Raw genomic sequence first — 14,175 nt, 5'->3', positions numbered from 1 at the left:
TTTTCTCTTCCGGGTCTCCCATGCTGTTCCTCGCCCCTTGTGAAGCCCGCACACTCTGTTTGCCCTCTTCTCCTCTCTGTACGGTCTCCACCCCAACCCCGTCCAGCCAGGGACTTCCAGTGCCGCCTAGCGGCTCCCGCCTGGCCCCTGTAGCCGCTGCCTTCCGCCCTAGGCTCGCCTGTGCTGCCCAAGGCCTGGGAGCTGCTCTCCCTCAGCGCACGGACTGTACCCCACTCGGGATGTGTAGTTCCAAAGAAATTGCCCCTCATTGAAAATCTGCCAGAATCATAACAGCAGATCCAATTTCAAGGTGGGGAATCTTGTGAATGTTTAGAGTTTCTGTGAATTTCGTAGCTTTAAAAATTCATGTAAAAAGTCCTTGAATTTTCAAGCATTATAGTCCTTATTTTTAGAAGCTGATTGGAATAATGTTATTATGACAAACTCCAGGCCCCACATTAGAAAGCTCATCAGAGTTGGTTCAAGTATTTTCCTTATAAAGTGCCTAAATATCTCTATTACAGTATCACCTTTTATTCTGAACACCCTGTTGTGAGGCTAGAAGGAGGAAGCTCTACACCAGCAGCCCTGTTGACTAAAATTACTTTTGCCTCAGTGCTAGTAGGACCATGGGCCCAAATAGTCTAGTCTTGTGATGATTAAAGATGAACAGAATTAGTTTATGAAGAATATTCCAGCCAGATGTCTGGCAGTTTGGTACCTGCAGTTACAAAGGAAGACAGAGAGAAGGAAGGCAAACTTTCTTTTATGTATTGCAACAGTGGATATTAACTATTATGAATCTCCAGGATAAGAGAAAGGAATTCGGTTTTCCTAATCACCATAGCCGAGTATCTGCTGCTTGTTAGGCACTCTGCTGGGAGCTTTGAGCAGCAATGCTAAGATGCAAAAGAATTTGTCCTTGCTGATCAGTCATATATTATCTCAGGGGGACAGGCTGCAAACATGAACCCGGGAAGGCAATGTAAGGGAGGGGTTTCTGGTGATACTAAGCAAGCGCTTCCACACTGAGTTCAGGGAGAGGTTATTTCCAGCTGTTTGGTGATACATGAAGATACTTGGAAAGGATGCCTTAGATGAACTGATAAGGTCATGGTAGAAGTAGTTAAAATGTGCTGTACATGAAAGGAACACAAAGCAAGCAGACCTATTGGACTATAGTAGGAGATTCAAATGGGAAAATGGTGAGAGAAAACCCTGGAATGTTAGATGAACTAACCGATATCATGCAGGACTCTGACACTCAATCTGTAGGCTAGTATTGCTCAGAGTTCTTCACTTAGACTCGCTATATCAGCATTATGTTGGGGAGTTAAAATGCAGACCCGTGGGCCACACTTCAGATCTGAATAGTCCGTGAAATCTGCATCTTACTTGTCTTCCGAAGTGATTCCAATGTGCCCCCAAACTGGAGAAGCTTTGCTATTGAAACAGCAATCAGGAAGGTGGTGTGTGAATGCTTTGGGGGTGAGGATGGGGGAGAAGGTGTGCACAAGGTGAGGTGGTGTGAACTCTGGGTGGTAGGGTGGGCACTCGGTGGCGACGGCAGGAGGGGAACCGTGAATGAAGGAGGAGGCTCCCCACACAGTGAGCTGCTTGTGGGCAGCGAGAGGAAGGAGCAGTCAGTCTCGCCAGCAGGACTCTGAGCTGCTGTGGCCAGGGAGGCAGGGGTGCCAGCAACAGAAATGTGGATGATAATACAGGATTTCCCCAGCACCTGCAGGAGAGCTTGGAACCCCTAGGTCTCTGAAAGACCTTGTTCCCTCCACCCCAACAGAATACCCACTGGTACTTCTGGAGTTTTCAAAGTGAGTCTCACATGTGCTCTTGAGGCCAGTCTGAGCCCTCTAGTGCACTGTTGCTCTGGCAGACACCATGGTGTCCACACAGCTTTGCTGGGTCCCTTGCTGTCTGCCCAGGCTGTGGCCTTGGGTACCCTGGCCCTGCCCTCTGCCCCCCAACCCAGCAGCTCCCTGACATTGGCAGTAGCTGCCCCACCAGCGATGATGAGGTTGCTCTGAGGACTGAGGTCCCGCCCTGCCCGCACTTGCTGCCGACCCGCACACCACCAGCATCTCTTTAGCAGCCCCAGCAGGCAGAGCAGGTCTGTACCCCTGATCTGATGCATGGGCTGTGGCGAATGACATGGAGGCTCTGCCTTTGTCCTGCTAGGTGGCATCAGAAAGTGCCCTCATGGGTACCGTGGCCTAGAGTTACCAGCGGGAATGGATTCTTCCTTGTGGAAAGCACTCTGCCAGGAAGATCTCAAAGCAGCTCTCTTTAGCTCTGTGTTTTTTCTATAGTTTGAGGCAAAATGATTCCCTGAATTGCTCAGGGTTCAGCTGAGTTCAGTGGGGCTGCCGGGAGGCGACCGAGGTGGCAGCGTCTTCTCTCCCCCTGGAGAGAGCTAAGGCTTTCCTGGAGTGTGGGGTTCATGTGTGCTGCCCTCCTTCCCTCAGAATATGTGTTCCTTTAGAACAGACAAGATGCCACCAGTCCTCAGCAGGTGACAGTTGACAGGTCATCCCTTTACCATATATTCCCAGGCCCCTGCGGAAGGCTCACCTGGGGTCATTTATAGGGGAGTTGAAAGGCAGATCCTGCTCGGAAGAGGAGAGGCTGAATTATTTCACTGAAATATTTTAAGGAGGTGGTACATTTATGTGATATAAAGTTGAAAAGGCACATAAGGATATCTGTGAAAAGTCTCCTTCCCAACTCTGTCCCCATTCATCCAAGTGGTCCTGTTTGTGTATTAAGTGAAAATGTATCCATATATTCTCCCATGTTTTTTTAGTGGATATAGTAGCATTTGAACGTCCACATCACAGCTGCAGAGTAGCCATTGTGTGGCTATCATCGTGAGAGTTAACTGGGCCCCATAGGTAGAATGTAGCATTTTCCCAGTCTCTTGCTATCACAAACAGTACTACAATGGTCAACTTGTAAATATTTCTTTACAGACATGGGCAGGTATGTCTCTATGGTCAAGTCCCAGAGTGAGGTTGTGGGTCAGAGTTTAAATGAACATGAAATTAAAAAAAAATATCACCAAGCTGCTCCCCATAAGGGTTGTGCCATTTTGCTTTCATATGAGTAGTGGACAAGAGTCCTATCTTCCCCCTACCATTTCCTCAACAGAATGCTGTCAAACTTCTGGGTTTTTGTTAATGCTCTTAGATGAGGGGTGCATTCTCAGTTTGTGTGGGAGGATGGTGGGGCCGAGGGGGTGTGTTGGGAGCCTGTGGGCGTTCAGGGCACTGCTTTACATGATGCTCCACAGTGTTAGTTGTTAGAAACAGAATAGCCATTAGCTTTTAAATTTCTTTTTAAAATGTTATTTTTAATTTTATTCTTTAAATTAACAAACAGTGCAATTGGCTTTGTTCTGAGCACAGTTCTGTGGGTTTTTAACACGTATAGATTTGAGGAGCCACCACCACAATACAGGACAGTTCCATCCCCCGAGAAAACTCCTTGTACTAGCCCTTTGTGTCACATCCTCCCACCCCTAGAATCTTTTAGAGAATGTTGTATAAATAGAACCATACAGTATGTCACCCCTGGAGAGTGGCTTTTTTCCATTTGGCCTAATTTCCTGGAGATTTCATCTAAGCTATTGCATGTATCAGTACTTCACTGCTTTGTATTGCTGAGAAGTATTTCATTGTATGAATGTAGCACAGTTTATCCCAGTCACCCACTGAATGACACTGGGGTTGTTTCCAGTTTTTAGTGATTATGAATAGAACTGCTATAAACATTCATGTACCACTTTTTATGTGAACATAAGTTTTAATTTGCCTTGAGCATAGTTTAATTTCCACTTATTATAAGTAAGTTCAGGTATATTTTCATATGTTTTAAGAAGCGTTCATATTCCTTTTCTATAAATTTTAAACAAGATGGCTTGGGGGGCTGACGGGACATCTGAATGAAAATGTCTGCATTCAGTTAAAAATGTAGCACTAAAGTTTGAGAGAGATGCCAGAAGGGGCAGATTTGAGAGACAGATCTATTTGAGATCAATCACACTGATCGAGAACGGGAAGATGAAGCCATGGACCTCTGCAAACTCTACAAGGCAGGGCATGAAGACAGAATCTGTGGAAACGCCCGTGCTTAGGAGGTGGGAAGAGGAGGGGCAACTAAAGGAGGAAACCAAGAGAGATTTCCGAGTGGCCAGAGAAGAACCAGCATCATGCAGGGCAGCATTTATAAAGCTATTAAAGGTCTGCTAAGTAAAGGGTGTAAATCCACAGGGCACAGTGCTTTGAAGAAAAAAACACCAGGGTCCAAGAGTGCTAGGCAAATCCTTACAGTTCTTAGGGGTCTGGTCATGTGACCGGCTTGGTCACATGATCACCTCTGCACCAATCACTGGGCAGGGGATCCAATGCATCGATTGGCCTACGGGGTCGTGTGCTACAATCCCCGTTTCCCGGAGCTCCTGGCTCTCCAGGGGAAGTAGGCAGCTCTTGGGTTAAAGACGTGCTGAAGAAACAGCCCACAGCTGTCTAGTAAGTGGCCTTTGGGATGGCGTATCATCTGAGTCCACCAGTCAAGACAGCAGTTGTGTTTCAGGCTGAAGAAGGCGAGGTGACAGGTGGGGAAAAGTCAGTCCAAGAATTCACCTCAATTTGGGCAACCAGGAAGCTTAAATGAAGGATTGTTTCTTTTTCTAAAAATAAAGCAACGTCAGCGCATATTCATCCATTAGGGACAAGGAATCCCAGGCGGAGACCATGGAGATGGCGAAAGCCCTAGGGGTTAGTGGAAGAGAGGGCGGCAGGTGGATGGAGCCCATGAGCTTCCTTTGAGAGGGCAGCGGTGTCCCTAACCCACCCACTCAACCCCTCTTTCAGAATGATCCCCTGAAAGCGAAGATCTAGTTAAGTTGTTACCCACTGAGAGTTCTAAAGAAGCTTCATGCTTCTCCCACACCGAGTCCTTATGGCGTGGACTGGTGGTCTTGGGCCCCGTGGGGAGGGTCTTCCTGCATTTACTGTCCCTTCCCAGCCCCAGAGGACCGTCAGGAACCGCACGCGCGCATCATTCCCTCTTAAATAATAATAATGGATCGTGTATCCATTGGACTGGAAGCGCCTCGGAGGAGCGGATTGTATTTGTTTAGTCCACACTGGATCCCTTAGCAACCTGTCTGGCATACAGCAGGCACTCATTCACGGACATTGGAAGGATGAATGGATGGCACAAATTATGAAATTTGTAGCTTCAGTGATTATTTCCAAGGTCTCACCCATTGTTTACTCAAACCAGATGTCATTTTATTAGAAACTAAGCAAGAGAAATAATGGAGTTATTAGGAAAAGAAAGAGCAAGCCTTTAGAATTCTATTTGTTAATATGTATATATGAAAACAGAATAGAAGGCAACATGCCGAAATATGGGCAAAGTTGACTCCATGTATTGGAAATAAGGATCTTTTTTTTTTTTTTTTAATCTTATACTTTTCGGTGTTTTCCAGATTTTTTACAATGCATGTGTATTCTTTTTTGGTGTTTTCCAGATTCCCCAATGCACTGGGGAGAATGTTTTCAATTTTCAATTGTGAACTTTCAAAATAATTCATGTGGAACTCTGTAATAAAACACAGCAAGCGCCTCATTCTCTGACGGGTGTATTCATTTATTAATTACATTAAGACTTTACCTTCTAATAAATTTTGCAGTGAGAACACTAACGGAAGAAGGAAACAGATGACATTTGGGAGCTAAAGGTATTTTAAACAGGCATTTAAGAAAGGAAGAAAAGGGGGATGGGGGTGGAGGGGGGAAGAAAAAATAGGGAAGGCGGGAGGGAGAGAGAGAGGAACGGAGGAAGGGATGTTTAGAGCACAAGGTGAATGTTCTAAAGAAGGATTCATTAAACCAAGCCTGATACAGCCACTCAATGAAATTGTATGTGTGCTGTTTGAAATCCTGTCTCTGAAGACAGACTGGTTGTGTAAGACAGATGTGGTGGAACTGTGGCCCCCTCACATCGCAAAGGTCTTCTCAAACCACCCTGTATAAGCGTACCCTGCATAAGCGCGTAACAATGGCGTGCTTGCTGTGTGAAGGTGGCTCCCCCAGAAGCCCACGTCCTCTGCCGGCCAGCTGCAGCCCGGCCTCTGCCTGCCGAGAAAGATGGTACCACCCCTGGGAAGATCGTGACAGTACTTGTGACACGATATTAAAGCGAAAATAAAAGAAGCTCAAAGGAACAATGTGCTTACAGCTATTCACTAAGAACACAAATATAGTATTTCAAAAGACAAAAACTGGGGGAGAATATATAATGAGAACAGTGTGATTATTTGTATTTTTCCTATTTTCGAATTTTTGCAATTATACATTTTTTTCTAAACATAAAATGAGACAATGTAAAAATTGTGTTTTAAAGAGCAAATCAAGCATATTTAACTTGAAATGATGCCTGCACATGCACTGGCTCACACCACTCTTCTCTCCTTCCGCAGGATGTGCTGGCCGGCATTCTGTTCACTGCGGTCCTCATTGCCCTCACCTACCCCGCGTGGACCCTTATCGATTGCCTGGATTCGGCCAGCCCTCTCTTCCCCGTGTGTGCCATAGTGGTACCATTCATCTTGTGTTACAACTACCCCACGTCTGAGTACTACAGCCCAACCAGAGCGGACACCACCACCATCCTGGCCGCCGGGGCTGGGGTGACCATAGGATTCTGGATCAACCATTTTTTCCAGCTTGTGTCTGAGCCCACCGAGTCTCTCCCTGGGATATATAGCATCCCACCGCTCACCACTGACATGCTGGGTTTGGGTCTGGCCAAATTTAGTGTGGGAATTGTGTTGACCATCCTGGTTCGTCAACTTGTACAAAATCTCTCGCTGCAAGTATTATTCTCGTGGTTCAAGGTGGTCACCCGGAACAAGGAGGCCAGGCGGAGACTGGAGATTGAAGTGCCTTACAAGTTCGTCACATACACATCTGTTGGCATCTGTGCCACAACCTTTGTGCCAATGCTACACAGGTTTTTGGGATTGCTCTGAGCCTCAGACAGTAGGGAATTAGCCCACTGGACGTAAGGGCCAAGACACAGGATTGTTGCATGGGTGAGACTTGGCAACACATTTCTCTTAGAAAAATCCTGTTACATGTCTTTTCCTGATACCCGAGAGAATGCCGCTGCTGCATAAAAGGCAATACTGTGTCATAGGGACCGTTAGTCTGAGGGCCGTGCTGCAGTTGAAGCCAGGCTAAACCGAGGGACAAGTTTTTTTAAGGGTCTCCCCCACCGTCCGGTACACGGCCCGTGGACACAGTCACGCGCCGGCTTATGAGCAGCTGCTGCCCCCACTGGGTTCTGCAGAGCCAAAGATGGGCAGGATGGGGCAGGCCTAAGGTCAAGCGCTTCTTTTCAGTCACGCCCTTGACCTGCACTGAATCTCATTTCCAGAGCTGTAATTTTGGTCGAGGAGAAAGGGTGGCCTCCAGTAAAACTGCCTTCCCCGGACGGGGTGGCTTTCTCGTCCTACTGGCACGTCAGACCACCTGCTCGGGCGACAAGGCCAACAGGCAGTCCCCGCTCCCAGGGAGGCTGGCAGAGGCGGGCCAGACCCGAGGGCGCTGCCGGGGTGCCGCTCTCCCTGCCCCAAGGCTGGTGCATCCAGGCCCCGTCTGCGCCCCTCCTGCGCATGAATCCCGCTCTCCCTGACCAACCCTTCTGCTGCCTTCCCGGGGTGTCCCGCCTTCTCCGGCCCAGACGTGGGACAAGCCCTCTGCCCATCTCCAGCCTTTTCTGCTTCCTTACCAACGGGAAGGTGCTGTCGTCTGGTCCCCCTGCGAAAGTGGGTCGATAGAAATGGGTGGACTTACTCCTTCCTGGGCCGAGGAGGGCGCACGTCCCAGACGGACATTGCCCGGTCCTGCCAGGGCCTGCCTGACCTTGTCCTCCGCTTCTCAGTTACTTTCTGTGCATCTATTTTTCTCATCTACTAAATAGAATCGGGGTCTCCCTTCCCATCTGTCCACTTCGTATCTCGGCAATTTTAAGGATAATGTTAGGCAGAAACAGTGTCAGCCTCCCTTGAGAAAGCGAGGCACCCCAACACCACACCCTTTACACCTCGGGCCTGTCCTCAGGAGCCCCAGGAAGGCGATCATCACACGAACACCAGAGGGCTAAGGAACAGGTATTAACAATTTCCTTAAAAACTAGTATGTAGTTAACACAGTATCTTTTTGCAGTGCAGCCTGGAACCTCTGAAGCCAGTGAGTTACAGAACTCTTTACCACGCACACTTTGGGGGAAAAATTAGCCTGCCTAGAGGCTCTTACCCCTGCATCCAGTAGGAAAACTGAGCACCCCGTTTGTTCTGATTTCAAATCTGTACCCTGGCCTTTTTGTTGGGATGATCTTTGGTATTTGACTTAATTCTCCAGTTTCTTGAATAATTTTTAGTCAAACATCTTGTTTTTCTTTGGAATTCTTCTGACATTTTTCATAGTTAGGAGGCAGGGATCAAAATGACCTGCCATTTGACTGTATGTCATACTCTGACCAGTATTTGTAGCAGCTTATGATGAGGGGATGTGCAGGGAGGTATTTTCCTGTAGCTCTGCCCACCCCCTGCACCCCTGAAAACCAGAGATCAGAGATTGTAGCACTGGGTGATATTTACACCAAAAGATTTTAGTTGTTTTTTTCTGAAGCCAACCAGGAAAAGAATCAGCTTTTAATACATATTTTTGAAAAGAGAAGCTGTAATTATTATCACAGCAGACGGTGTACAGTGTTGGTGATTCATTGGTGTGTGTGTGTGTAGGTTTTACTGCTGTCCCTTATCTGTCCCAACAGCGGGGCTGCAATGAGCTGTACTGATGTATTTAAGGCTGTGTTTACACAGTTTGGATGGAGGATGAATGTATTAGCCCTTGCAACATTAAAGAATGACCCAAGGGTTTATCATGGTTGATCACTTTTTAAAGTATCTTCTTATAGCAAAAGTATATGTTGGTGAGGCCAAGCTTAGTTTTTGAGCACTTGTGCTTTGAGGCCAAGAATCAGGCAGCAACTGATTGGAAAAAGTTGTTACCTGACTCACACTCGTGCTTTGCCAGCTGTCTTCTCCGTTACTGACCCAGCACCGCACTGTTAGATCTCACCCCGGCCCCTTCAGGCTCACACGCACACCTCACTGCCTCTTCGCCTCCGTTCGGACATTTGGATTTTCTCTCTGGTGAAATACTGCCCCCTACTGGACCAGCCTCAGCCTTGCTCCAAAGCCTCTCTCCCGAGGAGGAACCTTGGAGACGAGGAATTTGTAAAAGTCAGGCTCTCGTGATGTATCCAACATAAATCCAGGACCTGAGGTCTGGCCAAACCTGCCCCTGGGAAACTGACCGCACGGCCCTCAGGGCGCCTGGCCCCGCCAGGAGCCAAGTCGGACGACGGGGACATGTGCTTTAACTAACGGTCCTCACCCTGCCCCCAGCCCACTATCCCTCTGGGGCAGGACACCCACCCAGTAAACAGCTGTCATCTCAGGCCGGTTCAGCTCAGACTCACACTGTAACAGAATGTGCAGGAGAAAGCGCAGAGGCTACCCGGGCCTAAAAACCCTTACGTGGTGGCTGAAATCACTCCACCTCATGCCCAGTCACACTGTAACGTGGGATTCCCTCGCTCAAATAGGTAACATGTGCTTCTTGATGCAGTGAAAACGTGGGGTTTCAAGGCCATGTGGCCCAGGTTTCTATGCTGGAAACTTTCAGCTGTCTTGCTAATGTATCATATGTAAATTTACTTTTTGTTTTTTAAATCATTTTTGTTTATGACTCCTTATTATGCGCTTTGAAAGCCAGTGTTCTGTTTCTTCGGATCCTTTTTTCTTCTAAACCTTGTTCTCAGGGTTTGCTGTACCTGAATTGAGAAAAGGTGACACGAATAAATGGCAAGTGTATGATTCTCTACCATACCACTGTCATAATTCAATCACATGCAAATGTTGGTGAGTGTCACAGCACCCACAGGTGTTACTGACAGGAAGTGAGTGGCACAATCTCATGTTTAAATACCCTCCTTTAACTCCTAGATGCTAAAGAGCATCTTTTTACAATATTCAGAGGTAAGTGTCACTGTGTGCTGAAAGGTAAATGGTGTAATGGTTCAGGTAACTGAGGTTTTCGCGGTGGGTACGCCACGCCACCTACTGAACCCAGTGAACACCATCCAATTTCAGTTCACATCATTGCGAGGATACGTAAGCATCCCAAGTTTGCTATTGGAAATGGTACAGGAGGCTGGCACTCCTTCTTCAAGGCCAGGGCTAGGACCCTGTTAGTACTCAGAACAGTGTGTATTTAGTACCTGATAAGCGGGGAACCCCTGGCAGGTGAGGCTGGATGAGACCCAGTCTGCCCCGTGACTTTCTCTCAGGAGAGAAGGGGACACAGGCTCAGAGAATTACAGTTCAAGATCCAAAGTAGTAAGGCTACAGGGAGAAGGTAACCCTGGCAGGGAACTGAGAGGAGCGGGAGGCCAACCCCAGCTTGGGGGCTCAGGGAACGAGAGGGCCCGAGCCAGGCTGTGCAGGGATGTGCCGGGAAGTGGGGGCAAGCTCCATGGTGAGGCCACAGCTTGCCACGGACACTTGCCTAGACACCGCCAGCTCTTACATGGGGAATCCAAACCAGCCCGTGTTGGTGACCATGTGTAGGAATAATAGCGGTGGCAGTGGTGGGACAAAGCACACGGCTTTGATGTTGAAAAGCACATCGCGAGAACAGGAAGGAAGCATGAGAAGCCCTTGTCCATTTCCTTGCGTCCACGTGGGGCCATTCCTGAGGAGGTGATGTCCACAGGTGAGCCCCCAGGCTCTGTCCATGGTCCCACACTGGAATATTTCCCAGCCCACGGAGCGCGCCTTCCCCAGACTCACGCACAGCTCACTGCCGCGTCCTCTTGGCCGGCTCTGGGCGGGCGGAGGGGACAGCAACCAGTGGGGGACGCAGGCTGGGTGCCCATGCCTCCCTCCCTCTTCTCTCTGCTCAGCTCCCTGAACTAGTCCTGTGGAACTTCGTTTAGAAAGTATTTTGCCCCAGTCTTGGCTCATGCAGGGACCTGTAAACGCTGCCTGTCTCATGATTCTGAGTGAAGCCCAGGTTCTCTAGTGAGAGTCAAACCAGAACCGAGTGGAATGGGGGTAGTTGTATCGTTTTAGAGATACATGTTTTCCTGAAAGCTGTATGTGTTTTGATTTTTAAACTTGACTTGTAAGTGCGGCAATAAGTTTACTGTTTAAAATTCACATGGCAGGTCTTTGTTTCTGTGAACGTAAGGCCGCTTTGTGGATTACTTCAGATAACTGTGCGCTGTTGTTTTCTTAAAGAGGGGCCCACCTGGAATACAGACTCGACTTTTTACAGGACGCGTCTGAAGAAGAATGAGAGCTGAATGTGCACCGAGAATAGAATATTAAATTTTTAAAACTGCAGCCACATGAGACGAGGGAGCTGTATGAAGCCAAAAATCCTTTTTCCTTTTCCACGCCTGTCTGTGTGGCATGCAAAAACAAACAAAAGCGAAGACATAGCTGGAAGTTCTGGCTGAAATGCTGCCTTAATGTGCGCACTCATCTGCTGGCCTTGCTCTTTCTTGCTGCCACCAAGGTCCCCTTGGTTGGAGCCCAAGTCACATTGTTCCCCAGTGAAGGTGTTCAAAGCATGCCCGTGCCTCTGACGAAGCCCCAGATTGTTGGGGTGCTGCCCACATGCCATCTCCCTGCATCAGTGAGCCTTAAGAGGCAGGGGGCCTCCTGGGCTCCCCATCTGCAGTATCTCTCAGTCACGGGGGAACAAGATGGGTGGCACCGTGAGAGGGCCAAATTATGCACAGTGCCCTGTGAGCACAGACCGTTTTAAAATGCCTTCTGAATTAGGTACTGATAAAAATATTTGGCTGGAAGGCTTTTTTTGTTGGGTGGGGGGGAACACAGCTTGATATAAATTCTTCCTGAAGTTCATTCTGTTATTAAGTAAATGGTAGTTCATTTTGATTAGTTCATTGCTCTTTTATCTCAGACACCATAGTTTTTCATTTCTCAAACTCAAAATACACACCTTCTATCCGTGTCTTGGCTTGTTCAGTCTCTCCTCCAGCTTCCCAGAACATATGGAATATGGTTATAATAATATTGTCTACTTTTATCTTCTGTCATATTTGAGTCAGTTTTTCATTTTTCTCCCCTTCCTCATCTTTCATTGTATTTCCCAGTTTCTTGGCTTGCCTGGTGACTTTTTCTTGGATACTCTGGATCTTACATTGTTGGGTGCTGGGTTTTTTTGAGTTACTGTAAATATCCTTAAGCTTTGCTCAGGGATGTGGTTCATTCCCTGTAAATAGTTTCACTTGGTCTTCTTTTTAAGCCTTATCAGGCAAAACCAGAGTAATGTTTAGTCTAGAGTTGCCTTCCCCCCTCCTGAGGCGGAGCCCCTCTGAGGATGCTCCCCATGGCCTTGTGATTTCTGGGCTTTTCTAGCTCTGATCGGCTCTGAGAGCTCCAGGGGTCGTTCCTTCCATTCTTGGGCATGGCTGGGGGCAGCCTCCCCTGTGGCAGGGTGGTTTCCGCATGTGCCTGAGCCAGGCAGCACCCACCCAGACTGGGGCCTCTGCACAGCTCTCTGCAGCACTCCCGGCAACTCTAGCGCTCTGGCCACCATGGGCTCCCAGCTCCATCCCCTCCGCTCCCGGAGGCTGCACACTCTGCCTGGGTCCCCTCCCCACACCACGCCTGGAGCCCCTTCTGGCAGGAAGCTGGGCGCTCAAAGGACTCACCTCTTTTGTTTTCTGTCTCCCAGGGATCACCGGCCTTCATTGATGAAGCAGAGTTGTGAAAACCTTTTCTTTTTTTTTTTACCTATTTCATCTGGATCTATAGACGGGGTATGCAAAGTTGGTCAGTGTTGTTTGGGAAGAAAGAAGTAAAGAAAACCTGTATGGGCCAGTGAGAAGGCCAGACGCTGAATGGTCTTGCAGATCAGAGAGGAAGGCGGGTCTAGCTGATCCATGACTGTTTTAGTTACGCTGCAGGTGACCCCAGGACAGGCGTGGCGCCAGGGTGTCCGCATTTCCCCACCTGCACGGTCTCTCTCCCCACTACAGCTTAGGTTGTGCTTTCCTGTCTGGCTCCTCTTGGCTTCATCTGCCTCGGGGTCACCCCAGCTAGTCCTTTAAATGTCTGCTCAGCACTCACGGCTAGGAAATCTCTCATTAATCCTGCCCACCTCTGACTGGTCTTCTGCCCTGTGTGGGTCCAGCCCCAGTGTGGGTGTTTCTCAGGTTTATACCTTTGACAACTGGTTTCTTGCCAGCCCTAAGCAGGAGGTGCTTATTTTAGAGGTGGGCATATTTTCATTCCTCATGATAAAAAGTTGTGGCTCACGGAATGTAGGGAATTTCTTTTGCTCACAGTTCGGTATCCAGAGCACATTTCCTCCACATCTTCACTTTTCTGTCTTAAGGAAAGGCCAGCTTTGCTTTGTCTGATAGGTACTATCTTTCAGATACTGTAGTTCTCTCTTGTGAGTGCCTCTGAGCACTGCAGGGCTTCTTCCAAAAGTTTCCTAATGCAGAATCATGCCACATTCCTGTCCTTAAAGAGACAATGTAAGCCAGACCTCGTGGATGAGGACTGAAAGCCACGTGTAGGCCTTGGGCATGTTCTTACCACACCGCTGTGGTCCAGTGGGGAGAAAGAACATGCAGGGCTTTTGCCGGACCTAATGCAGCTAAACTCTCTGCTGGAGGTATTTGTTCAGCCCAGCCTAGCTGCCTCATCCCTTCTGCCCACCAAGAAGTCCACGGGGAGCATAGGACACCTGAGGACAAAGCAGGCAGGAGTGGGAACCAGCCCCTTCAGGCCTGCCTTGCCCTTCTGGTGGCCCGGCTTGTCTGACAAGCACTGGCTGTTTGACCCGCCACCTTTACCCGAGAGCAGCAGCTACTGTCAGGGGCCTGAGGGAGCTGCCTGCAGCTTCTCCCGGGAGTGTACTGCTGCCTTGAATTTCATTACACACCCCAGCCTCTCTTCCCCTCACCCTGCCCCAATAATACACAAAAAGTTACTCGAGCTCCTTAGAACATCATTAGCCACAACTTGGGAGATTATCA

At 48.5% G+C, this 14,175-nt stretch overlaps 1 protein-coding gene across 1 annotated transcript in view; it reads left to right on the top strand.

Annotated features, from left to right (window-relative positions):
* The window catches only part of SGPP2 (sphingosine-1-phosphate phosphatase 2), a 104,594-nt gene extending 94,617 nt beyond the window's left edge, over positions 1-9,977 (top strand). Inside the window, exon 5 of the mRNA XM_036913979.2 lies at positions 6,503-9,977. Within this exon, the coding sequence (XP_036769874.2) occupies positions 6,503-7,054 (552 nt within the window). The 3' untranslated portion in view covers positions 7,055-9,977. The remainder of the gene's footprint in view (positions 1-6,502) is intronic.
* The last annotated feature ends 4,198 nt before the right edge of the window (positions 9,978-14,175 follow it).

This window comes from Manis pentadactyla, chromosome 6 (genome assembly GCF_030020395.1).
Source record: "Manis pentadactyla isolate mManPen7 chromosome 6, mManPen7.hap1, whole genome shotgun sequence".
Lineage (NCBI taxonomy): Eukaryota > Metazoa > Chordata > Mammalia > Pholidota > Manidae > Manis > Manis pentadactyla.
The sequence above is the reverse complement of the archived record's forward strand: the minus strand, read 5'-3'. Positions and strand labels throughout refer to the sequence as shown.